The 27,496-nt window shown below is 39.2% G+C and overlaps 3 protein-coding genes across 4 annotated transcripts; 2 read left to right on the top strand and 1 right to left on the bottom strand.

Moving 5' to 3' along the window:
* The first annotated feature begins 242 nt into the window (after positions 1 to 242).
* rcbtb1 (regulator of chromosome condensation (RCC1) and BTB (POZ) domain containing protein 1) lies at positions 243 to 7,634 on the top strand. 2 transcript variants are annotated; one of them, XM_026363966.1, is made up of 13 exons: positions 243 to 319; positions 1,211 to 1,463; positions 1,564 to 1,714; positions 1,800 to 1,966; positions 2,619 to 2,777; positions 2,873 to 2,980; positions 3,217 to 3,359; positions 3,727 to 3,790; positions 4,258 to 4,384; positions 4,522 to 4,648; positions 4,894 to 5,045; positions 5,163 to 5,293; positions 5,781 to 7,634. In XM_026363966.1, the coding sequence occupies exons 2-13, from the start codon at positions 1,338 to 1,340 to the stop codon at positions 5,919 to 5,921; spliced, it is 1,596 nt and encodes a 531-aa protein (XP_026219751.1). In that variant the 5' UTR covers positions 243 to 319; positions 1,211 to 1,337; the 3' UTR covers positions 5,922 to 7,634. The 2 variants fall into 2 exon arrangements, with proteins under 2 accessions (XP_026219751.1, XP_026219752.1); XM_026363967.1 differs by having other exon boundaries at positions 257 to 354.
* A 297-nt stretch (positions 7,635 to 7,931) lies between these two features.
* cdadc1 (cytidine and dCMP deaminase domain containing 1) lies at positions 7,932 to 14,685 on the top strand. Its single transcript, XM_026363968.1, has 12 exons — positions 7,932 to 8,047; positions 8,482 to 8,589; positions 8,933 to 9,033; positions 9,197 to 9,374; positions 9,867 to 10,170; positions 10,247 to 10,453; positions 10,579 to 10,688; positions 11,190 to 11,239; positions 11,414 to 11,583; positions 11,665 to 11,854; positions 12,014 to 12,062; positions 12,257 to 14,685. The coding sequence occupies exons 2-12, from the start codon at positions 8,490 to 8,492 to the stop codon at positions 12,355 to 12,357; spliced, it is 1,560 nt and encodes a 519-aa protein (XP_026219753.1). The 5' UTR covers positions 7,932 to 8,047; positions 8,482 to 8,489; the 3' UTR covers positions 12,358 to 14,685.
* Positions 13,502 to 26,541, bottom strand: cab39l (calcium binding protein 39-like). The gene is made up of 9 exons (XM_026363969.1): positions 26,331 to 26,541; positions 19,392 to 19,518; positions 18,830 to 18,994; positions 18,577 to 18,695; positions 18,318 to 18,486; positions 17,540 to 17,599; positions 16,507 to 16,572; positions 16,051 to 16,194; positions 13,502 to 15,911 (listed from the first exon to the last, which is right to left on the bottom strand). Exons 2-9 carry the CDS (start codon positions 19,491 to 19,493, stop codon positions 15,732 to 15,734), a joined length of 1,005 nt encoding a protein of 334 aa, XP_026219754.1. The 5' UTR covers positions 19,494 to 19,518; positions 26,331 to 26,541; the 3' UTR covers positions 13,502 to 15,731.
* Positions 26,542 to 27,496: the final 955 nt, after the last annotated feature.

Genomic DNA, 27,496 nt, shown 5'->3' with positions numbered 1-27,496 from the left:
GTATGAATTTGTCTTGACTTGACTTAAACCTTATGAAAATTAAATTGTTTTACCATCAAGGCCACATTAAAAAAAAAAAAAAAAAAAAACAGCCTGTGACTTCTCTTGTTTTAACTTTGTTGTTCAATAATCACAAATCCTTCCAACTTTTTCTCAAAACATTTAGAACAGTTTCATTAACGACCGGAGGGGGCAGCAGAGAACCCATGCAGCGTGCGGTCTACCAGAAATACGGACGACGAAGAAGAAACGCCCACTGTCAGTGTAGTTTGATCTGGAGGCGAAACTGTTGTCAACACTGAGCAAACAACCCAGCCGGGTAATTACTACGCTACTAGTTTACATATCGTAGATGTATGTGTTTTATTGCTAGACATAATGTGTTCAAATTCTGTTACTGTCTGTCTTTGTGTTACCAGTTGACTCATTGTTATGGTTCCATACTGTAGCTAGGAAGAGCAGAGAAAATGAAAGCGCTAAACTGGGCTGCTAGCTTCTTCCGTTCACTCGATACGAGTTAGCTTCTCGTGATGCTTCACTAAATATCCAAATGTAAAGTTGTTGGTCTTTAGAGTACGGTTTGATTCAGGTAACACAATTTTATGTTTCTAACTTTTTTTTTTAGCTAGTCCAGATGGAAAGGACTTGACACTGAATTCAAAAACGGAGTTATTTCTATGCTCCCCTGCTTTGCAGTTACTTCTAGAGGTTGTTAATCATTTAAGCACAATTAACACTATTGAAACCAGTAAAAAATGTGCTAAAATTATACCCACCAGTCTTTGGTCTGCAGTAGAAGTATGTGCTCATGTAGTTAAATTGGCTTTTATCCCGAATTGAAAGGTGGACTTGGATAAGCAAAGTCATAAGTCATAGCATCTTAAGGAGATATGTATCATTCGCCTATAAGTAACATCAAATTTAATTGACTTAAATAGTGTAGAAATTCAAGCCTGCTGAGTACATTATAGGAAGCATGAAGCCTCGCTGTGATAGATCATTTGATACTTTGACTATGAGTCAGTTAAATCAGTGATCTCCGCTTTCTTCTAGGCCGGTGTCTGGTTTTCAGACAGCTGGATTTATTTTTTGCATGTCATTTTGAGTAAACCTCTGTGTGTAAGTTTTTATCTATTAAATGTTTTTAATGTGATTTTCTGTCAAAAGCACACAAACTGACACTTGCATCTGATCTTGTTCTTATCTGAAGCGTCAGCAGGGATGATTCTGCTGTTTGGACCACACCTCCACCTCACCCTCCTCCTGTATCTCCCAGCTCTCCCTTGTCAGGTCTGACTCCTGCTCCTTAGAAAGGAAGGCTGCGTTTTGCAGTAGCCATGGTGGATGTTAGTAAGTGGCCCCTATTCTCTCTGCTAAGCATTGAGGAACTGGCCACAGTCCGACAAGCCTGCATTTTTGGAACCTCTGCTAATGAAGCCATCTACATCACACATGAAAATGAGGTGACAAATAAGAGCATGAGACACCAATATATGCTACCTATTTCAAAAATACTGACTTTTCATCAAAAACTAACAGTACTTTGTCTTGTGATCTTTCCAGTTATTTGTGTTAGGGTTCAACTGCAGTAGCTGTCTTGGTACAGGAGACAGTCTGAGCACTATTGTACCAAAGAAGCTAGACTTCCTGCGCGGGAAGAAGGTAATCAGCCTGAGCTATGGCAGTGGACCCCACGTTCTTTTAGCTACTGATGGTAGGTTGTTAAAACACTAACTTTTTCAGTTACTCACTCTTCTGATTATGAGCCAACGTGTAATCTTTGTGATGATTTACCACAGATGGACAGCTGTTTGCTTGGGGACACAATAGCTACAGTCAGCTGGGGAATGGGAATACCAGTCAGGGCGTCTCCCCAGGGCTGATCACCTCTAACCTACAGAACAAGAAGGTGAAAGAGGTGGCTTGTGGCTCTCATCACTCCATGGCTCTAACTCAGGATGGCGAGGTAGCTGTTTGCTTATCTTCTTAAAAAGTGAAATGTTTAAGAGAAATAGATGAGGAAAAACTGCAGTTTGATGATATGTTTACTATAGAACATGAACAGTTTATTTAATAGGGTGTTTGTGTTTCATCTTAAGGATTCAAATGGCTCACTTGAAAACCTTAAGCTAGCCACGTCCCAATCAGCTAGTATCACACTAAGCAGCTTATTTCTAACCTCGAGGCATTAAAGCTACTCAGGTTGTGTGTGTTGCAAGTGGAAAGGCTGTTACCATGTTAATGATACTAACATTTCACACTGTCAAATGAATGTTAAGATGTCTATTTGCGTTATGTAGTTTTTAGAGCTTCTAATAAATGAAAAAGTACTGGTGTTTTCCTAGTTATTTTATTTTGTAATGATGATCATAGAAGCATTTCAGAAATTCAACACGTATGATTTATTAAAAAGATTAAGTTAAATGAATTTAGTTAATTTATATTTGATTCATGATAGTTGATCGTGTTAGATAAGAGATTAAAATTTATTTGTCATATGCACAAATGGACACAATACAGTGTTAGAGGAATAGCTAGACATTTTAGGAAATGTGCTTAATTGGTTTCCTTTTGAGAGTTGTAACATATGACGTTATTATGTTTTTCTGCCCCTCCAGGTCTTTGCATGGGGTTATAATAACTGTGGTCAGATTGGATCTGGCTCCACAGCCAACCAGCCCTACCCTCGGAAAGTCACCGGCTGCCTGCAGGGCAAGACTGCAGTGGGCATCACATGTGGACAGACCTCCTCCATCGCTCTGGGTGACAACGGAGAGGTGATGATGGCATTACATGACGTCTTAATGGTACTTTGTTAATATAATGATGCTGAACTTCATAGTGTTAAGAGGACTGTTTTATGCTTATTTAGGTTTATGGCTGGGGGTATAATGGTAATGGACAGCTGGGTATTGGTAACAATGGAAACCAGCTGACGCCTTGCCGCCTCACTACACTCCAAGGACTGTGTATTCAACAGGTAAGACAACCTCCTAATGTAATTATGTCAGGTGTTGTTGTGTATGCAAAGGAAAATAAAAATAATGACCAATACATCGTTTCCAAGCATGACTCACTCATGACTCATCTGTCACTCACAGTAATTATCTCGGTGTTTCTAACTAACCACAGCGCTCCTGTGTGATGCTTTAATTAAGTAGGTAATTGGGAGCTACTGCAGCCCCCGTAGCGCTAAAAGTATTCCCTGCTTTTCAGATTGTATCAGGTTACGGCCACTGCCTGGCGCTAACAGACGAAGGGCTGCTTTATGCCTGGGGCGCAAACACCTACGGTCAGTTGGGAACTGGAAACAAGAGCAACCACCTCAGCCCAGTACAAGTCATGGCTGACAAAGAGAGGTAGGTGGAGAAGGAAGGGAGTGTTCTTGTACTGAAAGCGGATTTTTGAAGCAGTGTCTTTGTACTTGGAGAATAGATATGGAAGTTTCTCCCATATCCTGTTAAGACTTCACCTTCCTGTTTCCTGTTCTCATTTCCTCCCTCTGTACCTCAGCCATTCCTCCATTCTTAAGTAGCTGTCAGTTGGCAGAAGAGACATATCTGCCTTTACACGAGCAAAGACTACGGAGCAAATCCTGCAGCAGCAAAAAAAATATTTTGTACATACTTTTAAAATGACAAATAATCTAAATTGATCAGTTTCACGATAAGGAAACTTGGTGCTTGTGTGGCTGTGTGTTACATACGGCCATCTCCGATTTAACAGGATTGTAGAAGTCGCTGCCTGCCATTCAACACATACTTCAGCAGCCAAGACCCAAAGCGGACAGGTATACAATTACAAATACAATTAATCTTATTTGACATTTTACTGTTATTGTTATGTTGTGATATTTTTTGCTTTTATATTCGTTTCATGTGGGTTAAATTAGTGAATCTGCTAGTTTGAGGCTAAAGTAATAGTTTGACATTTTGGAATTTTTTGGACATTACACTTCATTTCAATTTTTCATTATGAAAAATGATTACTTAAAATAAATTAATTTCAGCCTAAATGTCATAATCAGATATGTTACATGCTATCTGTAAGCAATAACAGTGTTACAGTGAGCCAGCATGCACAATGCTTGTTCAATTGTATTATTCATTATCTCTTACTGTGACATGTTAAAATGTCTCCTGTCAGATGATGTATTTGCGCTGTTAATACGTTTACATTTACATTCAGTTATTTGACAGTCTCTTTTATCCAAAGCGACTTACAAGTGAATAATAACATAATATGTTTATGGTCCAGGTGTATATGTGGGGTCAGTGTCGGGGCCAGTCCATTGTCATGCCCCACTTGACACACTTCACCAGCACTGATGAGGTCTTCGCCTGCTTCGCCACGCCCTCGGTTATGTGGAGGCTTATGTCTATGGGTCAGTATCCGTCCACTGTAAAATGAGGATAAGTTAAACTGTATGTCATCGCTATAAATTGTTTTAGTTTTAAATGTATATAGTAAAACGTGCTCAGTTCATTCAATGTATTTCTTTATTTATTTTTATTTTTCTAGAACATGATGACTTCTTAACAATTTCTGAGGCTCTAAAGAAAGAGTTTGACAATCCAGAAACAGCTGACCTGAAATTCAGCGTTGAAGGCAAATACATTCACGTTCACAAAGCTGTGCTGAAGATCAGGTACATGTACATAGAATATACATAGAAAATATAGATGTAACTAAAACCATGCCAAATCATTGATAACATTGATTTTTCATACACAGTTAGGATTGAATTAACTCCTTCTTCCTGTTTTTAATGTAATTAAAGATTCAATAAACCATTGGGGCTTTGGACATATTTCAGTTTGTACATAAAAAGACAAGACTGAGGTTCAATACGTAGCCATATGCAAAGTATAAACAGAGTTTTGTCTCAACTAGGTGTGAGCATTTCCGGTTGATGTTTCGCTCCCAGTGGACGGAGGACCAGCAGGAGGTGATTGAGATCGGCCAATTCCCTTACCCCGTCTACAGATCCTTCCTGCAGTTTCTCTACATGGACGATGTTGATGTTTCACCCGAAGATGCCATCGGTTGGCACACATAATCTCCACATGCTGTGTTTTTCATTAATATCCTACCAGAATTGTAGAAACGTATTCATACTCTACCTGTGTGTGTGTGTGTGTGTCTGTGTGTGACTGCTGCAGGCCTGTTGGACCTGGCAACGTCTTACTGCGAAAACCGCTTGAAACGTCTGTGTCAGCAGATCATCAAGAGAGGAATCACTGTTGAAAACGCCTTTACTCTGTTGTCTGCTGCTATACGATACGATGCAGAGGTCTGGCACAGACGCACTCTACACAATATACAATAGTTAAAATATAATGGTTTATAGATATATTTTTATTCTTTACAACAACCTTTAAGGCTGCATTCAAAGCGGCTGCAGGGCTGCATAAATGGGTTAGTGATTCATGTGTTGAATCTAAAACTGTGTTTTATAATTGGCACTGTCTAAATTCAAATAGGGTTCAATTTGTTTCTGCAGTCGTATGCCTGTCTGTCCTCTGACAACAACCAATTTAAAGCTCCTATGTTAACCAGAGGATAAAGTGACACCCAGTGTACACCCATTGAACTGCATGAACAATATTACATTCACTTCTATTCCATAAAGGACTCCTACACCGTTGTATGTGTCTTGCTGCTGTGTCATTGTATTCTCCAGAGAGATCATGTCAATTTATTCTGTTGTGTACTGTACATTGCATGATGTTATATTTAGTATTTTCTAATCTTTCCTCGCTGTTTGTCTTTTTTTCCAGGACCTGGAAGAGTTCTGTTTTAGGTTCTGTGTCAACCATCTGACTCAGGTGACTCAGACTGGAGCCTACTGGCAGATGGATGGAGCCGTGCTCAAGGAGTTTATCATCAGAGCTAGCCGTTGTGGCGCCTTCAAGAACTGAGTGGTACTCTTATCATTTAACAAGTATAAACTCAAATCTAATTCAAGTGGATATGCTTGTGTTCCCAAGTGTAGCGGCATGTCCGTGCACTAAAAATATCACATTCTTAAGAGAAAACGATGGCCCTGTTTTGATGTGCTGATTTGCATATTTACTGGTGTTATGTTGGCACACGAGCAGCATCACTGACAAGATTGTGGACTAGAATTTAAGCTGCATTATACTGTACATGGATCTGAAATCAGCACTTTGGCCACTTCATGTGGAGTCACGCGACAAACTCATGATATCTTCTCTGTCGCATTGTGTTCTTTACGTGCTGTATGTATTACTTGAATTTATGTTTGTTTTCCTGGGCAATGCTCACCTTACTTTCTTCCTTTATTTTCTTGCACTAGGTCAAAGTACAGAATCTTTTTTGTTTTTTTGTTTGTTTGTTTGTTTGCTAAGAGATTTTTTTCTGTGGCCAGTGGTCAGTAATCCCACTATACAGAAATGCAGTCTCATCTGCTTTTCAATTTTTTCATTTTTTAATTTGCAGACTTTGTGTTCAGGCAAAACATAAATAATTTCTCAGAGCAATGGAGTACATGAAGAGAAGCATCAACAAACACAGATTATACTATGAATTGTTATTTGTTATTGTTCTCTTAGCCAGGGTTCTTTACATTGTGTTTTTATATAAGTCTTTTTGTAAGTTCTTTCTGACTGACTTAATGTGTTGTTTTTTGACACTTATAGAAACCACAGTTGCTTTTTTTCATAGACACCATAGCAGAAATAGTTCAAATAATTGAAAATGCTGTGGAAACTGACTTAAAGAAGGCTGCACTTTAATTTGTACCCTAAGGCATTTGTTATGTTACAGAAGCTTAGTATGACCTTCAACAAACAGGTCTAGGGTGACCGCTTTCATCTATTTGCGTTTGCCCATATTAGTGGCACAAATGCAAAGGAACAACACAGCGAGTTCAGTAAAATTTAACTATTTGCTAACAGGTTTAGTAATTCATAACATTTACCTGGGTTTTTCTAGATAAAGTGAAAATACACTGCACTGACACAGCACAAGACAGGTTGAGAAGAAGCAATGGGACTAGGTTTAAATGCTCTCTAGCTCTAAGTAAGATTGTGTGTGTGTGTGTGTGTGTGTGTGTACCATCTTATGATGACCAAAAATTGCCTGTGATTCATCGCTCTTACTCTCTGCTGTATCACATGGTGTAAGAAAAGAGTACCGTTGACCAGGTTAGCTCAAGACTGGTGAGATCAGTTTCTGTTTCCTCTGTTGGATTTCTTTTCCTTGATGTACTCACATGCTTGGTAGGACAATTTCAGTTTGGTCAGAACTTGAGTAAGGTCTCTTATAATTTAATGAGTAGAGCTCTGTCTCATTCAGATGGGAAAATGGTTACAGATGCATTGAGGTTTGTGCGGCAGTTAATTTTTCAGTGGAATGAGGAGCAGGTTTACAGTTTTCTCTTTTGTTAATATAAAGAAGGACAAGCAGCCTAAAACAAATAATTTTGTGTTGCTTACCTTATTGAGGAAAAAAGTATTTGTATTATGCGTGGGACAAGTTCATAAAACTGCAGGTAGCTTGGTTTAACTTCAGCTTAAAGCATAATTGCATAGTTACTGTGACATATTATTTTTTTATATTTACTTATGGGGATGAAATGTTTTTGTGAAGAAATAAATAACTCAAATCTACTTTGTTTACCTTTGATGACTATTTTATTCTCTTTGTGCACGTATTCAAAGCCATTGAATTAGACCAGACATGGATTTAGACTAATTAAACTCATCAGAATCTTTTTTTGTGTTCTTTATTTTTTGTTTTCCAGCATTACAATGGAAACTGCCTTTGTAAGACGTTGAAATATGATAAACTGGTGCTGTGCTGTCACCTAGTGAAGACAAATGCGCACTCAACAAACCTATCCGGATGCCCCGCCCACTTGTACACGTCAGAGGATATTACGGAAATAGCCCGGATCTTTGTCAAGCTGCTGACCGTTAGCGGAGTTAGCTACAGAAGTAAAGCCAGTTCGCCTTCGAAATAATAGCATAACGAGGCACCAACAGCTCATAGGGATGAGATAAAACAAAGGATTTAACCTTAAGTGGGTGTAAATGTAGTGGCTGATCGTTTGTAGTGAGTTTTGTCTGGTAATTAGTTCTGTCGTAAAGAAGGCTAAAGCTATATTAGCCTAGCTACGAGGCTATCATAATTTAGCAGCAATACATTTGCTTTCAAGTTAAAGCTTGATATTGTAATACAGTTATAGTCATCCACATAAACATAAATACTACATATGTGCACTACTCTATAGACATAAACACTACAACAAGTTCGTAGTTAATGAACGCGTACGTGACACATGCCATGTTTAGTTTTTGTTTTACTTTCAGTCGTTAGGGAGGCTCTTATTTTGGGAGCGGCAATCGGAAGTAATTGTCTTTCTATGTACCTTGCCTCAGGTTAACATTAATTCTCTGTCAACTTAGCATTTTGGAAGTCCTTGTGACTTACTAGACATTATTTCGCTTTGCTCAGTGGGTTGAATGGAAGGAAGCGACAAAAGGAACCGAGCCGTTTCGGGCCAGTCCAGGCCAGAGCGAGATACGAAAGACAGTGGCACCCAGACTGACAGCAGAGTACTAGGTGAGCCAGGTGAACTCTTACGTTGTAACGTCAGTGGTTTAGCTAGGTTTGGTTATGTCATGTCAAAACACAGCTGATATATGAGAGGGGTAGTTTACAATACAGCGACGATTGAAATTGCAAATCCACAGTATATAATTGCAATTGTAGCCTCGTCTTTGTACTAGTCATAAAATACGATAGATGCAGTCTGAGGTGACTTGGGTGCAGTTTTTAAGCCATCAACACTGGCACCTGCTCTTCTGCACGTCAACAAGTGTATTGACAGCTTTACATTAAGGCAAGTTCGTAGCGAAAGGTGATCATCATGCTTATGTGCTTTATTTTCCTGCCTCTCCTCCAGGTCATGGCCCCAGGTTATCAAAGGTAAACCTATTTACCTTATTGAGTTTGTGGATGGAGCTTTTCCCTCAAGAGAAGCCTGAAGAGGATGAGCACAGTCAGGTTGGTGTAAAAAAAGAAATAAGAGAGATATACTGCATAGAATGACATGCAGACGGTTGTCTTATTCATTTATTTCACATTTAACACACACAGACTACTGAACTAGCACTTGAGCATATTCTCTGTTAAGTACTATAACAGTTTTGAACCCAATGTTTTCCAGATTCGTAGGTTGGGCCTGGTGGTAGTGCGGGACAGTAAGGTGGTAGGACTCCACTGCTCAGGTGCTGAGCTTCACGCAGGACAGGCAGCCATCATCCAACATGGCACAGGTCTGGCTGATTGCGAGCTGTACTTCTCTAGGAGACCCTGTGCTTCCTGCCTCAAGATGATCATCAATGGTGAGAGCAAAGGACAGAAAAATGAGCAGTGAGAGGTAGAAACGGGTTGGGCAAATCAAAATACCTGCAGACAACAGACAGACAACAACGCACTATGAACCTCAATATCTGCAGAGATCAGTATAACACCTTCCTATATCCTCTCCTGACTTTTGTGTGTCACTGATTGTCTGTGTATAGAAATCTGTCGGGAATATGCTTATACTCTTGGCCCCTTTTTACATTTATTTCAAATGTAAACCTAGGCACAATGATCTGATGGTTGTTTTTAAGGCAGCAGTGGTTGAGTGTGCAGCCTAGGTGTTTCCACACTATTGTAAATTAGAATTACATAATGACGACTGTTATTAGACTTTGAATACATCAGCCAGCAGCTGAACTTTGGAACTCTGTCTCTCATATCACGCACTCCACCTCCACCGGCCAAATTTAACTACCAGCGAATAAGAATATTAGGAAGAAATACTGATGTTGCTGTTTGCTTTTCTCCAGCTGGAGTTAGTCAGATCTCGTTCTGGCCTGGAGACCCTGAGGTCAGCATGCTGAGGTCCACCTTCTCAAATCATTCAAACACCCGCTCATGCAGTCCGCCTGCCAGCATCACAGAGGAGGCCACATTGGACACCATAGCAACAGAGAAGCTAAAGTCCAACAGCCGCCCTCACATCTGTGTGCTGCTGCAGCCGCTGGCACCTGGCCTGGCTCAGTTTGTAGACGAGACGTCCAGAGAGTGTGATTTCATGCAGAGAGTGACTGAGGATGAACCAGAGATAAATACAGAGGAACTCTATAACAGGTTCCTGACTCCACCTGCACATTTTGCTTCTTCAACACTTTTAAGAAGATATTAAGAAATTATTGTCTTGTTACAGGGAGCGAACAAGACACCTGAAGGATTTCTCCAGACAGTTTCTGATCACAACATCTCAGCAGCACCAGGAGATTTTAACCCAAATGCATCTGGAGAACTTCTGTGTGGAGCCCTACTTCTCTAACTTGAGACACAACATGAGGGAGCTGGTGGAAGTTCTGGCTGCAGTAGCTGCTGGCGTTCCATGGGAGAACCACGGCTTCTACAGGTTCAAAATAGTCTAGAACTCCCACCTAGTCCCAGTTTAGTAAATTTTGTAAATAACAGTAAACTCTATGCTCTTGTCATTCACAGTTGATATTTAAAGTTGATTGTGTTGTTTCTCTAACCCAGAGAAGAGTCTCCACCCTGTGAGTCTTCACTGCCCCTTTGTGAAGAGGAATTATCCCAAGAAGTAGCCCGTCACTGCATCATCCAATCCAGACTTCTTGCCTATAGAACAGGTATTGTTGGTTATTTCTGACTGCCACAGAGTAATTCATTGTACTCACGGGGGAGTACAATGAGTGTACCAGTCAATATCCTTTCTCAAGTCAGACTAAACAAAAAAATACTAAAACAGGTCAGAAATACCATAAGCAGTAATTAATTAGCTTAAAGTCAGTTCAGTCAACAGGATAAAAAGAGGAATGTGGCAGTCAAATACTCATCAATCATTACATTTAGGGGAAGATATCCTGTTAGGCTAAACAAGAGTAATGATAATTCACTATCAAATGATCAATCTCAAACTACTCTAACAACATTCTAGCTTTGGCATTTTAGCAGGGTGCCTAGAGACAATATACCTAAATTACAAGAAAGGCCAGAGTCACAGGGACATTTCTTCCTTTATTTTTCCTGAATGACAGGCTCAGGGTCACTGTCATTTTTAACACAGTTCTTTTTATAAAGTTTTCCATTTGACACCAGCTTCTCTCATGGAAAACTCCTTTTTATTTCAGAGGACCCTAAAGTTGGTGTGGGTGCTGTTATCTGGGCCAAAGGACAGTCAGTGAGTCCACATTTTTTTCCTTTGATTTGGCGTGTTTGACTTGTAAAACCCATACTATTCTGCATACTAATATTGTAGATAAAATAATAATAGTAAATAATTATTAAAAGCAGAAAATGCATTAGACAAGTTTTTACTTTTACTCTTGAATTTTGAGCTGCTCTCCTGTCTCAGGCTGGCTGTGCTGGAACATGCGGTCTGTACCTGATGGGTTGTGGGTACAACGCGTACCCTGCAGGCTCACAGTACGCAGAGTACCCCCAGATGGACAACAAACAGGAGGACAGACAGAGACGCAAGTACAGATATATTATCCACGCAGAGCAGAATGCCCTCACCTTCAGGTACAAGCAGGCACGTTCTTTGATCATTTTAAAGTCATTCTAAATAGTGTTTAACACAGATGTTTCTTCTGATGCCTTTAGGACTCGAGACATCAGACCAGGGGAGCTCACCATGTTGTTTGTAACCAAATGTCCGTGTGATGAGTGTATTCCACTGATCAGAGGAGCTGGTATCTCACACATCTACACTACAGACCAGGACAAGGGCAAAGATAAGGGAGACATTTCCTACCTGAGGTTCAGCAGCTTGAAAGATATCATGAAGTTCATAGTGAGTAGAAAAAAAACCTTGATGATTATCTAAATTTACCTGTGAGAATCTGTTGAGCAAGTGAATTATTAATTCTGTTTCACACTGAAATCTTGTTGTACTCAGCAACTTTTAAATTACATCTGGAATTCCTTATCTTACATTTTCTTACCTCCACAGTGGCAGAGGAGCCCTTCAGTTTGCTCAGCACCTTCTCCACACTTTGCCAGTAAGTTGCAAATTATTTGTTAAAGGTTTTCACCCTTAGTGTTGATCCACTAGGAGTGTAATTAGAAACACAAAAAGATTGATAAAAAATAGAACTGACTTTATGTTAAAGAAATTAATGAATGTTCTTAAATCAGGAATTCTAAAAAGGACCAGCCTGACCTCGTACTTTAACAGTAGTGTCTTTTGTTCCAGACGGTTATGTCGGGAAGCACAGCAGGCAGACTGAGCATGAGAGCCACAGGAACAAGAAGTTGTGTACTAACAGATCCCATGACTCACCTTCTATCAGCTGAACATCAGCCAGAGATGGACAGAGTGCTGGATGAATGGATTTGATTCTTTGCTGCTGCGTAAATCCAGCTAAAACTAGGAGCAATTGGGTATTAGACCTTTCTGCCCTCAGGATCAAATCGGTACCACATCATTACCACAGTAATTTTATATTATTTATTTTCACTTGAGCCCTGTTTATGGGAGACTGATTTGTATTTAATCAGGACATTAACATTACAGTAACTTCTTTCCTGTGTCCCCCTGCATGATTATGTTTTAAACCATGCTGGTGGTGGCCATTTTCAGCTAAACAATGGCAGTATTTACACTTGAAATGCTATACTTGAACTGCAACAAGCTGTTTTAAATCATGCCCTGTGATTTAAAGTAGGAACTCTCTTTAAAATAGTAGTTCTAGCTCTCAGAAGATGAAGATACAACAGCAAGAAGATGAAAAGCATGTGCTGCACACACCTCAAAGGAAATGCACAAAGAAAGGATGGATGGATGCATCAGTAATGGAAGAGGAATACATGGACGATGTTTCAATGTAAGGATACCACAAAATTCATATATTTCAAAAGGTAATATAAACTATAATATATATAGTTGTTGATGTGATTTTATTTTCATATAGTTGGTGGATAGATTTAGATTGTTTAAGGTGTTCAGACTACATACATCCATATTGTACAGTTGTGGGTGTACTGCCTCCAGACTTGAGAAGTAAAATGTACTCAGTTTGCACTTAAGGCTTGACGGAAATGGATGCACATGGATGCATATTCTCCTCAGTATATACAAAGAGAAAGAGGCAGCTACATCCTTATTATGAGAAGGCAGGCTTAACAGTGATGTTCAGGTGTTTATGTGATGAAGGGACGTTTACAGTAATTTTTTCTGAGCTTGAGGAATTATATTCACTTTTTTGCACTTGCTTTGTTTTTCATACCTTTCTTCTACCGGTACCTCAGCATGCAATTCAGTTCATACACAAAGGCAGTAAATCTTTACAACATACATGACTAGTATTCAGTCATCTTTCAAGGTGAACACTCCTAAGTACAGCATTTAAGAAAATGTTAAAATGATGCACCATCATTAATTGTACACCCATGCCTGTCAACAAGTTACAAACACACACACACACACACACACAGCATGTGCATTCCCATCTGTTTATTGGCTGTGAATGTGGTACAATAGCATCACTGTGAGGAGATACCGTGCAGTTTTGCTTGACCACAGTCGCTCTTTGTTTTAGTTGTAAAACAGGCAAAAACCAAACATACTTGGCTCAAGTGACAGGTCAGATGTACGGTAAAGATGGCGGGTCTACATTTCCACCTCATGTTGTAGTCTGATACAGTATAAATACTGTCACAGCCTATGACATCCACAACAGCTGGTATGTATGTTTGTGTTAATGCCAGATGGGGAAAAAAAAGCAAAATTTACAGATTCATTAATGTCAGTCTGACTTTGTTTCTCGATTTGAGTTGTTTTATTTAGCTTGATGCAGCTAAATATGAACTTTACTTTGAAAGTACAAATCTTAATTAAGGCCTAATTAAGAAACTTCAAGTTTCTTTTACTTTAATTTGTCACAACATTAAGCATAAAACCCCAATAGATGCACATCAAATGTCAATTAAATAATAAATTCTGGATTTTTACTGACTTTGATGCCAGAGTCTTGTGTAGAAAATGGAAATACGGTCTTTGTTTTTAATATAAAACCAAATCTGCATTAAAAGTAGTTTTATCCTCAATGAGTTTGCACATTTTATAGTGTTTTAACTACGTGTTGAGTTTTCACAGTTACATTTCATCATCAAAACCCGTCAGACAGATCAACTTTGACCTTATTCTACAAGTTTCCCGATGAGTTTGTAAATCAAACGTTCAGTTCTAGTTTGGCAACAAAATTAAAGTGTGATGCTGGTCTGTACACAATGGCAACCAAGCTGCAAAAAATAAATTTTCTTTGACAGCATAACTCAAATATGGTGAGTTAAGAGGTTCACTGCTTAATCACAACAAATATGTTCTGGCCAGAGCATATTTTCATCAACATACTAATTAAGCTCCCCCTAGGAAGATAATACAAAAAACAATGAGAGAAAAGAAGGGAAAACTCTAAACTCAAAAGGCACCTCTGAATCATCTCGCCTGTTTCCTTCCTAATATCAACATCAGATCAGAGCAAATCACTTGCTACAGTACAGAAAGAAAGGGAGTGAAACACACAATCAGCCACACGGCAAAGTGCCTCCTGTTAACGTTCAGTGATCTCACTCACAATGGCACTCGCGTCAGACGCTTAAACCATAAAATGTACATGACAAGAAATGAAGTTACACATTAAAAAAAAAAAAAAAAAAAGCTGTGTGAAAACAGTGATCAGCTTAAGATGAACACAAAAAACATCTGAATCATTTTTATCATACAGAAAGTGCTATCAGCCACCAGCGAAGAGAACCAGTGATCAAAATGATTGAAGCTTAGTGTACCGATTCAATTTTAAAAAGGCCCTTCATTCAGAGATTCCTACAATTTTAATTTAGTTGGCAACCTTCTTCTCAGTTTTACTAAAGCTTACTGAGTTAATTAGAGCAACAAATGTGGACGCATCTACAGCCTAGAGACTAAGATTATATGTTCCTAATGTTTCATCTTCTTTCAAAGCAGCACGGCCATATCCGTTATATATTGTGTAGTGTTGCATAATTTCAGATTTGCCAAAACATTACATTTTGGACACTGCGTTGGTTTTTCAGGACTGTATTCACTGTAAGTTTTATGGAGATTTTTTTATTTTAGAGAGAAAAACCTGCTTATTTGTTGGCTTTGGAAGTACATTAACAAACAGATTAGTGCTGCCATGTGGCTAACAAAGTTTTTAGCAAAGACTGAGATTGTGTTTTACTCTAAACTATATTTTTGACACAAATTTAAAAAAAAGCTGAAATACTTCATCTGCCTTTTTCATTCAAACAGCTGCTTTACCCATGTTCATTTCCAAGTAACACAGCACCATCAAATGGTGATAAAATTGCTAAAATGGTCACAGTCTGTTTGTTTGACAGCCACTGGACCATTTTGGTTTTTCTTTGTTTTATTTAACCGCTGGTTCTCCAAACAAAGGAAATCAGCTGCCTCCAACACCGTGAGTTGTGGCACTATGTGCTACAGATGGGGAAAAAACATAAACAAAATAAAAATCAGTGATTGAAAACTACTCTTGAACAAGTTTTTAAATGAACCAACAAAGAAAAAAAAAAAGACAGATAATGTCTTGAAGATATTTTTAAATAGAATAACCATTATTGTTAATGTGTTTTTTTTCTATTTCTTCCTATTGATAAAAAGTTGGGGTGGCGGAGATGCTTCTCTAGGAGGCTGGTTTCTTCAGATCCCTGATCTGTTTGATTAGGTAAGTCTTCTCATCGTTGAACTGCTCATCGTCTGTGCGATCCTTCTGGAAGTTGCTCAGGAAGTCGATTAATTTGGTCTGGTTCTTGAGCAGGATGTCGATGATGGGCTGTGTCTTATTGGGGTTCGCTACAAACACCTGAGGACAGGAGCAACCAAACAAAAAACACATCCACTTCCATCAGACAGGAACCTAGTAGTTTATCTTTTTTGTGGTTTCTTTAACATTTCACTGATCTATACTTTCTGAGTTGCATGTAGAGGGTTGGTGTTTTTACCTTAAAGACGTGGAAGGCCTCGAACTGGATGTTGGGGCTCTTGTCTCTTAGCAGATTCATCATCAGTTTGAGGTTCTCAGGCTTGCTGATGTAGCGCGTCATCACTGTGAAGTTATGTCTGTCTAATAACAGCTCGCCCAGAAGCTGAAGGAGAGATTGAGAATGAGAAAAGGACATTCAGTAAATGATTTATGGGTATAAATGTACATTTAGAAATTAAACTGCCTTCAGTCTCAGCTACACAGTAAGATCTGGTACCTTAGCAGCTAACTGGCTTCCCATCCACAAATACCAGTCAAAACAAGTAAAAATAGTTACTCCTGAACATGCCAGATTTAATTCTCATTTGATAAGCTTTCAAAGGTTTACATTTCAAATCAAATCTACAGTGCTTTTTAAGATTTCTTAGGCGAAATATAAACAGACTGACTAAATCAATATGGGTCAAGGCCAAACCTTTAGAGACTGCCTCTTGGTGACGTAGTTTTCAGAGTGCAGCAGCTTCTCGTAGTCTGCAAACACCTGCAATGGTGCAAGAAACACATTATTATTATTATTATTCATCATCTGAAATAGTTTCACATGTCTTATCTCCTGTATTTCTAATACTTGTCTATTCACCTTTAGGGAGAAATAAAGAGTTTACACCATCCAAAGAAAATAAAACTACTTAAATGTGTGTATTAAAACAACAGTGACAAAGGGCAGGATCTGGGACATGTCGCCTCATTATTTCACTTCTTAGAAACTTGCAAACGAAGGCGCTTTGTGTAAAGTTTTCATACTAGTGTGACATTTGGATCTCAGGCCATCAGTGGCATGAAAACATCTCACTGTAAAATTATCTGGGCAGGCCACCAGGATCTAACCAGCGCTGTCGCGGGCTCCTGGATTACATCGACTCTATTGAGTCTGCTGACAGGCTTCACCGGGACAAACGGACATCTGTCAACACACAGCACCCTGGTGAAAAGGCGGTTTTGTGTGGGGGCTTCGGTTCTTCAGGTCGAGACCCCTGGGGGCCCGGCCTATGAAAGGGGCCCCTCTGCCTTGCGAAGCTGACAGCATAGAGCTAAGCTTTGTATTTACAGATGCTGTGACACTGACAGGGCTTTCAGCTGATTCAGTTTTCCTAAAACTCTGAGGATCTTAATCTGAACTTTATTTCTTACTTCCCACATACATATCGTCTTATTGAACGGTCCCTCACAAGGCCCTGTGGTCGCCCATGAGCAACCACAGTGTGTTCGATGACACAGACCTTTTTCTGGATACATGACTGGTCCATTGAGCACTGCAGTGACTGATACCTGATCTGGTTACGTATCTGTGTGCAGTATGTTTCCTCTCTTGGGATCTTCTTGGTCAAGCAGTCATTTAGACACACGGACAGTGTTTGTTGTTTACTCTTCCAAATATCACCTGGTGGCTGCTGCTGTTTGTGTGTGTTTGTTTGTGTGTGTGTGTGTGTAAGTGTCTGTCGACTCACAGCATCGTAGTTCTGTTCAAGGTATTCAGCCACAAGTACTTTGTGTCTGGTCAGGAGATCCTGTGAAGGGACAGGGAGCATAAACTGTCTTATAAATCAAGACAGAGGCTTTTTATAGAAAACTTTTACTGGGAATAGAAACTTTCCCCATAGTGTTAAAACAGACAAAACACGGGGAAACTGGATAGTACTACATGTTTATACAAAACATGCATAAACACATAGTACTGCACTGGTCAAACCAAATAGTAGTCAGTAGAAAGTGGTTGTAGAAGATGAACCAGAACAGAATTGTTTTTTGTTTCAGCTTGTCTATAAATTATGAAAAGTCAAAAATACCCACAGAGGAATTTTTTGTTGCCGTCTGTCACCTATAACAGATCTGTGTTTAAAACTGCTTCTTGTCCATTTCTTCAAAAAATGTGTTTATCTGCTTTGGTATTTGTCTGAGGTCATGCATTTAATTGAACTTCCAAATGCTAATTAATTTCAGTTTAGGGATTTTGTCCACCTTTAAATCTACCTCATCCAGCCTTGAGAAGCTTCTAATCCATATTTAAAGGATCAGTTCACCCAAATTAGAGACAAAAAAGTGTTCTCAGAAAATATGTTGTGATGTGTAACCAGACAGCTTCGATTTTATTTGTCTACCCATTTACTGTAGTCATCCTGATTTTCAAGTGAAGGAGCGAAAGTTGACCATTGACCAGTGACATTTAAAAAATGCAATGCTCTAAATGCTGTTATGCAAATGACTCAGTTATGACTTAACGCGTACCTTGAAGGTGGCGAAGGCGTCAGAAGCGATGTCGAAGGTGGACATCTCCACATAGTTGAAGAAACTGTGGAAACGATCCGAATGGAGAACTATCTTGGCGAGCGGCTCGTGGCGGATGCACTCCCTCAGCATGATCCCACAGTTCAGTGCTACCTGGGGTGTTTCGTACCTTCACACAGAGACAGTTTTTGTGTCACCTCTTCGGGAGCCATCAGACCGTGTACAGTATGTACCGTATGGACTATACCGTTTGTCTCACCCTTTCAGCAGTATAAAGAGGACCTCTTGGTGGGAACAGAAGTATTCAACAGTGGGGCTCCTCGTCCCAATCTGCCTCCTCAGGATGTTGTTAAAGATCTGACACACGTCCTTCTTCCCCTGGAAACGCACACAATCACAAATTAAATATATAAGTTATAATTTCAGAGATCACAAGCGGTCTGCTCCAAAGATCCACTGTGAGGTTAAAGCGCAGTTAATAAAGATAGAAGTCTAAGTCCTTCTCTGCTTACCTCAAAGTCTATGACCTGCAGGTTTTCTACCAGACTTATTAGCAGGCCACTATTGTACAACTCCTGGGCTAGCTGGGCCACAGTCTCAGTATGAGGCTCCTTATCATTGCTGCCATACAGAATCTCCTTCATGGACACCAAGCACTTCGACACCTCCTCAGACGCCTGCAGAGCAGAGAGGAAGTGGGGGAAAAGACAGGACAAGACAGGAGGAGTTGTTATAGAAGACATGGAAGAGTAAAATATAAATCTAGACCTTTGAAGTTTGAACAGACAAATGAACAGTGGATAAAAAGGACAGATGGACTATGAGCCTGAACTGGCTTAGAGTGGCTAATTTAATGAAAGTCTGTGTGTGTGTGTGTGTGTGTGTGTGTGTGTGTGTGTGTGTGTGTGTGTGTGTGTGTGTTTGGGACAGAGGAAACTGTTTTGACAGTGAAGTGTCAGGAGATGACAGAAGCAGCATGTTCCATGCTCTAATTTCACAGAGGGTTGTCACCCTTGGGCCCCTGGACGCCTGAGACAGAGACACACACACACATACAAACACGTCCTTCTCTACCTTGTCCGTCTTCTTATCCTGTTTGACCAGGATGGCCAGGTTTTCCTTCAGGGTCCTGACAATGTCTGCTGGACTCTTGTGGGATTTACCAAAAAGCGGCATGATGGACGCACACTCACTTTGGGGCCTGGGAACAAACACAGACATGAAAGCAGTCAAAGAGAAGCTGGTGCAATAAATAGTAATCACCATCCTTTTCACGTGACTAGGATATGTCAGTTCTTGAACACAGTCCACTGCTGCATCCTGAAATGCAATGTGAACCTTCATTACACACAGAAGACGCCTTCAGAACTCTTTTCAGAAACGCCGGCTTATTCTCTGGGTAAAGATGGATTGGAGGACAGTGGAAACGTGATGCGTTTGTTTTCAGAAAATTACTGAAGTGGAGTTCATGAGCTAAAATTCCACTTGCAGAACTGCAACGATCAGTTCCCAAATGATTAAACAGTAAATTAGTTAAAGAGGAAAAGTGACGTCCCACAGTAGTAAACATGCCTCTGTCCTGCAGGGATCAATTTAAATGTGCTTATATTTACAAAATCCAATTAAGTTAGTCAACAGTGAAAATCTTTTCTCTGTATTTCTGTCAGATAACTAATAGACAAATTTAAAAAAAATTATTTTGGTAATGGGGTTTGTATATTAAATAAGCATATTGTACTATGGACCCATTGTACAAAGTTTTGTGCTGAGTCTACTGAAATATTAAATGCTCAGTCCGCAGATCCCAAGATCAGCAGATAGCTGCTCTTAATATTTTAGAAATGATTAAAACCTTATGAGTTTAGCAGCTACACTGGTTCAACATTTGAGGCGACCTAGGTCCATTTACTTGCTGCCTTTACTGTATAATTCAAATAATTCAGTTTGCTTTATTGCATTATTGCAACACCTGAACAGGCCTCACATTGTATTCTGCCCTGGTGCTGTCAGAATGTCAAAGACTGTTTGGGCTTCAACAGTTGAAAAGGTAGCAGCACAGGTTACTACCGTATTCTGTTCCAGATACAATATGGGCTTGCTGACACATAACATATTCGAATGATAGCTTTAAAGTCCCGGAAATGTTAGTGTCAAGCACGTACCACTCAGTGCATGCAGGATATAAATAAAGGAAAATGCATTTCCACTCTGCATAACTGTGCAGGTTATTTTAAACTTCTCAACCTTATATTATATTGTCTTGTCAACAAGAACCTCATGAATGCTCCATAAGTCACATTTACAGGAAAAGAAGAAGTCAGTGCAGGTTTAACCTCAACAGCAAAAAAGCAACAGACAGAAAAAATAGTAAAAATATGAAATCAGTCAAAATGCCAGTGGAAAAGTACAAATAAATGACTTAATGCTGTGTGGACTGAGTTCAGAGATTCCAGTTTAGTCCATGACATAGTGTGTGAGCATTTGAGAGGTTCAGGAGGCAGTAGCGGCCTTCACAATGCAGGCCAGGTCAGGAACAGGCAGAGAACTTGTGACTGTTAATCCTCATCTGGGAATGTAAAATGGCATTACCCTCCCCCTTAACCCCAACTCCCACCTTCATTCCTCTCCATCCAACCATTCCATTCCCTTCATCCACTCCATCTCTGCCTGCTTCATTTAAAGTCGACCAAAAGTCAAACACTCGAAGTGACAGAGTCTTTACTAAATGATATCTGAAAATAATGACTCGTCGTTCTTGAATCATCCAAGCACAGATACACGCTCAGATTTCCCCAGACGATACTGAAACAAGGTGATAAACTCGGAGCTGTACAAAGAATTTATTTCAACAATTTTTGCTCCATTAGAAAAATCTAATTATATCACATGAAACCCAACAGGGGCCGTCCACCATATAATGCAGCACATAACCTGATCCTCTGCGGAGATATTTGAGGAGTGCAGTCCAGAAAATAATTGTGAAAAATCTATTTTTTATAATAAAGAACAATTGTTTGTGCGAACACCCACAGAAACAAGAAAACAGCTCAGATTGGAATCACAAGGTTTTTACCTGACAAAGACAAAAGCTCACGAGTGAATCGACTTTCCTCAACAGTGACTCGCAATAGTTTGGCCATAAAAGGTTGATTCAAAGGTATTAATGAGAACTCCAGTTCCTCATGTAATGATTTTTAGTGCTGAGGTGATGTTTTTATTCTGACGCAGAGACGTTGGTCAGAGGGCAGACTGCTGATTCACATTTATCAGACGGAGATGCCTCATAACAAGCACACAAGTTACAAAGTGCACAAATATTTCCTAAACACACCATCAGAAGGTCAGAGTGAACTCGAGGAGCCAGTTTCTACAGTCTTTAGCACGTTAATTGTGATGTGTCGTTTACATATGGTGCAACTTACTGAAAAAAGTCAACTTTCACCGAATCCAACAGTGCATTCCTTGTTCCTCTTTGTTATTCATGGGTCATGCCTCTCTGGATACATATGGAGGCGGTTTACGATATTTACGTTGCACGGTAAAGTGGGTGAAAGGTGTGCCGTCGAGTGCTGCATGTCAAGGAACATGTCAGGAAAAAGCAGAAAACTACAATAAAGCTCCTTCTGTTTCACTTTGTGTCTACACTTCAGTCAATATTTGTCAAAGGATCAACTGGCAATGAGGAAGTAGTTATCAAAAGCAGGGAGCTGCATTTGCACAAGCTTTGCTGCCTTTGCATCCAATTATATTGTAGACAGCTGTGTCAGGTAATAACTAGTCGTAAGTTTAATATTTCCACTCTGTCGTCCAACATTGTTGCTGCAGAGACATGTCTCAGATTATTAAAGGGTCGATTTTAATCATCTAATAACACAAGCTGGAGTCCCGGAAAACTTAAGCTCTAGGCTGCTGTGAAGCCTTCATTTTCACTTGTAGCCAACTTAAGACTGGCTACATGTTATGTAATGGAATTAATCCAGTGCCCACTGCGTTTGAACACATATGGTTACAGTAGCTGGTCTGCTTAAGTGGAACCTAACAGAGCACTAAATATTAAATTTTCAGCTGTAATCAGGCCTAAAAGCGCATTAGAGAGAATGTGTGAAGAAAATACTGAATAAAGGAAACCATTTCAAAATTCTACAAATGTTATCAAACTAGCTAATCGTCTAAAAGAAACTTTTTTAGAAGAGAAATAGTAGAGAAATCCACCTGGACGCAAACAAAAAGACCAAGAACAACAAACTTATTTGACATTTTTACTTTCATCAATCATTTGATTGTTAATTAATTACATCAATTATATCAACTAACTAAATTATCAACTCCTGGAAAATACCAAATCCTACCCACTCATACTACTCAAAGCTTTCTGATGTCTGTGCCGTGTTCACATGTAGACACTGAGCTATTTGTTCCACCAGTTCGTCTTATGACATGATCAAAACATATTGACAACGTCATCATGTTGTGAGTCGGTATAAACAGGCCGCTCACCTTCCTCTGGCAGTTGTGTTAACAGAACATAAACAGGCTGTGTTGATTTAACATAATTCAGAAAGTTGAGGTCAAACAAACATTTTCTGTACAACCAATGTCCATTATTGAATTAGATAAATGCAATGTGTTCGTTTGTGTGTGTGTGTGTGTGTGTGTGTGTGCAAAAACATTGAAAATAAATTCCCTTGACCGCAGCGTAGACATAGCAAAGAAAGGTGACATATTTTGGCAGATTTCTGAAAGTGTAACCTTTACTGTGACTGATGAGCTTAATGTAGAAGCAGACATCTAAAGGGAAGCACCAGTCACTGTCACCTTTACCAGACCTGTGCTGAACTGCGGCACAGTGTATATTAAATAATTCCTATTGTCTATTAAGTTAACTGTGTTTTTGTGCTGCACTTTTCTTAAACTTTATCCGCACTTTTTAAAGTACAAATTAATTTTATTTATTATGAATTATTATTAATAATTTTAATAAAATCTTTATTGACATTTTATAGTTTTACCTGCAGTCGGGCACAGCTTCCTGTTGTGGGATCAGATTACAGAAACACATACTGTAATAAGTACTAACTACACAGTGGGTGGCTTAGATGACTAATGAATGTCATGCATTTGATTAAACATTTTAGAAAATAACCTTTAAAAGTTTACACATAGCTGTTTGGTTGCATCTGGCATCGAAAATTACAGGCAAAATGCGCCGCACAGTGTGAGTCAGGCTTTTGGTTTCAGATAAACGTTATATGCAGATTCAAAGTGGAAACATCAGCTTAATTCATAATTGCTTATATAGGTTTCGTGCACTCCGTGGAAACGTTTTGAACCACTCAGGAATTTTTTGAAAGTATTTCATTGAGTCAAGAAGGTAACAATAATAAGAACGTCGACTGTCTCTAATTTCAAAGCATTTTTTCTTGACTCTCTGGAATGTTGACGCTGCCATTCATGACGGACTACTGATGAACACATGCAACTGGAACTGAAGTATTCAAACAGGATAGTTAACCCACAAACACTCGGTCGCACAGTGTAAATAATTAGTATTGGTATTCAGTGATGTCACATATTGCTTACTAAAAGTAAAATAAAATTATATCGAACACTCCAAATCAGTCTGTTTGTGTGTCAACACGTTATAGTACGTGAATCAAGTTTCAACATCCACAAGCTTTTTAAGTCCTGAAAAAAAAAACATGTTTGGTCCAAATTTTACTCTGAAAAGCCGCATTGCTTTGCTACAAAGTCAGCTCCCAGACAGAGGAATGAGAACGCAAGTGTTTGAACTGACAAGGCTACATCTCAAACCACAGAGGTTTTCTTTTTGCAGACATTCACAAAGAGGCTGTCCCCGCTAAGGAGACCTGGCAGGAATGCTCCTCTTCAAGTCTGTTCCCGAGATCGAAAATGATATGAAGGGTTTGTTCTCTTTTTAACTTTGTTTGAGCAGCCAGCACCTGCTGCATGTCCAACTGCTTTGAACCATATTATTTGCTGAGGGAGACTCTTTCACATTTAAGGTAAATGTAGGATATGAAATGACATCTGCAAACTTAAAAGTATTCTGGTTAATTTAATCTATGACAATCTTTATGCCCTCAGTTAGGACTGCCAGGAGAGCCTTCCTCATAAATCATCTCCATTAAAGGCGGCGGATGACCTCAACGTGGCTTTAACCCTAGCCTTTGACTGGCAGAGCTATCAACAGTACGTAGCCCAGGAAACCAAGTGCAGGGCACAGAAATGTTTTTGTAACTAATAGCTTAAAATCACTTGAAAACATAAAAGGCCAGATGATCCTGAAACGTTTGTGTGCCATAAATGGACACAAACTTAAAGGTTACAGGTATAAATGTATTCTACTAGCTCATTATTACTGAAGGTCTTTTTAAGGCAACACATCATAAATGCACAGTCATGTTTTCGACAGTAGGCTCACACAGACTGAAACACCTGGATTATAATGAACAATTCACTACCTGATACTGTCTACAGTCAGTCGTTCAGGGCTGTTTATAGGTAGGTGTCTGCAGTCATGTGGAGGATCAATATGGGTTAATATTTTAAAACACTCACAGACAGTCGGAGCCTGACAACATATGAGAACCTATTGTACCTGATTCTGGTCTATGTGTCAAGGCCAATGGAGAAACCCATGGTGTAAGGTAGTGCTCTTTTCAAAATAAAAGCAGAGCACATTTAGAAAATCTTTCAAAAGCCCCCAAGGCTTATTACAGCATACTAAGAATATCTGAAAAAACACTGACATGCAAGAAATTTTTGTTCAGTAGGAATAATGATTTAAAATCTGTTTTCTTTTGATCAGCTGATCACTTCAACATGAAAACTAAATAAAATATCAAGTCCCTCCAGAATTAGTTTTGTAGTTCGAGCAAAAGCCTTAATACAACAAGGAGCTGAAACTTTCCAATGTAATAATGATCAAACTTAAAAACATGACATTCAATATACAGCCTTCCACATGGCTGTAAAATATTACTCTGCACAATAAAATACCAAAAAACACACAATGCTTTTGCCTCTAACACAATAAAAATGTTTCATTTTTAGTCACAGACTTTAAATCAGAACAAAACAACAAATAATCATAATTTGAGATGATTATAAATTCATTATAAAGTGTAACTGTTGTTAATCTATCTGTACCCTCCAACATACTAACAGCCCAAACTCCAACTATAAATGTTAATTCTCTGGTAATCAACCAATAAATTAAAGAATGAGTGCACCCTTAATTATTACCATTATTATTATTCACTGTACACATAATTACATCACTTTTTATTGGTATATAATATCCATACAGAAAACAACATTTATAGTTTTAGTTGGTTTGAATTAGAAAGTTTAGTTCAGTTTAATCCTCATGGTGACAAAATAAGCAAATCCAGACTAAGGGCTCAATTAATTAATGTGTTATAACTATATAATAACAGTCCTCAGGTAAAGGTAATAACAAATATGCCACTAGTAAGTTGGAAGGAGAACTGCTCTGCTCCTTGTATCGCAGTGGATTCGTTTTATTTTGAAATGAATGACCGGAAGTGTCATCATTGTGGTGCACTTGACGATCCAAAGTAACGCAGCGGAGAAGGAAAAAACCAAAACAAATAACTCGCACTGGATTCGTGCTGATGAAGAATTAAACACCCCACGAATGACAGTGTACAGTGGAAAATGAGCTTCTACCGCAGACGGCAGCAAATAGCAGATAAGGCCGCATAAACAGTCCCAGACAATGTGATTTAACAAGGCTACACCCCTCTCGCCTCCGGGCTGAACTCCCTTTTTGTTTGACAGATTTCCAAAGGTGATCACAGCTGTCTGCATCGGTTCAGAAACACGCAGAGGGGGGCTCTCATGTGTCAGCAAAACACACATTTAAACGCGTCTAGTCGGACTGAAGTTGCCTAAAAAGACTGTCAAGGGCAGAAACATCTGAGCAGTAGGTTCACTGACTCGACAGCCAGAGGTAGAAATCCTACTTACAGGGAAGATGTTTGCTCGGGTGTCTTTTAATGTCTCGTCCGCCTCTGTCCCGATTCACAGCGCAGTCGAGCCTCCGAGATTTGCGCCTGTGGTCCCGACAGGGCTGTTTGTTAGCAGGAAAGTCCGCAGAAAGGCGAGCGATTCAATTTAAAATGTGAGGAATCTGGTAAGGAGGCAGTGCACAATCCCATCTGGTCGCTTTCCAGTCTGCTGTCAAGGCAGCGCGAAAAAAGACTCACTGTTTCCGCTGTTGAATTTCAAAATAAAACCCACGCGAACTGTAGTCCGCGTACACTACGTGAAGACTGAGGACAATCGAAGCTATATGTGAGATAGCAGCGCCACTATTAGTTGAAATACTGCCTTAAGTTAGTCATACGACGGATATTTTACGCTTTAATGATATCAACCAGACAAATTGGCTTTATAGCGCAAATAGCTGAACTTCCGGTAGGAGGCCGACTCACGCTTGCCAACTTAACACATCTGTATCTTTCCAGCCGCGGCTGAGTCTCGTTCACATCCTCTCACATGACGACTTTCATACAGACTTACCACATGTGTTACTGTTTCATTTGTTATATATTATATTTCAATAGGTACAATCGAAACTTAATTCTCAAACCATGCATTTAAGATGTGTTGTTAGTCATAAGTATTATATTCCACCACCTAAAGGAGTCTGAAGGTTGAACAAGAACCATATTGGGACGGCACCCAGGCCAAATCATGACGGTCTAAACAGCTAAAACCCCATTGGAGGATGGAGGTCACGTGTTTTCTCCGGATCAAAATATGTAATTAATAACACAGCAATTTATAGGTGTTTTTTATGTGGGACCAATAATTCAGTTATTTAAAAAATGGTATTTTCATATGTCTTATATGTCTAAGTTTTTAATTTGACAAAAGATAAAAAAAAAAAACAAGGCTGAGTCCCATAGAGGAAACATCTTGGACTTTATTAAAGCTGCTTTTCATTTTACATACAATTCTGAATTACATATTTACAAATATACACATATGTCTCATTATAATGTCTTTATATCAACACCATACTCTGTAGATATACAATAGGAAAATAAAGAAAGTAATTGCTGCAATGTGCTGCATAAAATGAAACTAAAAAATATAACCCTTCTCATCTCACCAGGCTCCAATTCAAA

This window comes from Anabas testudineus, chromosome 2 (assembly GCF_900324465.2).
Source record: "Anabas testudineus chromosome 2, fAnaTes1.2, whole genome shotgun sequence".
Taxonomy (NCBI): domain Eukaryota; kingdom Metazoa; phylum Chordata; class Actinopteri; order Anabantiformes; family Anabantidae; genus Anabas; species Anabas testudineus.
The sequence above is the reverse complement of the archived record's forward strand: the minus strand, read 5'-3'. Positions and strand labels throughout refer to the sequence as shown.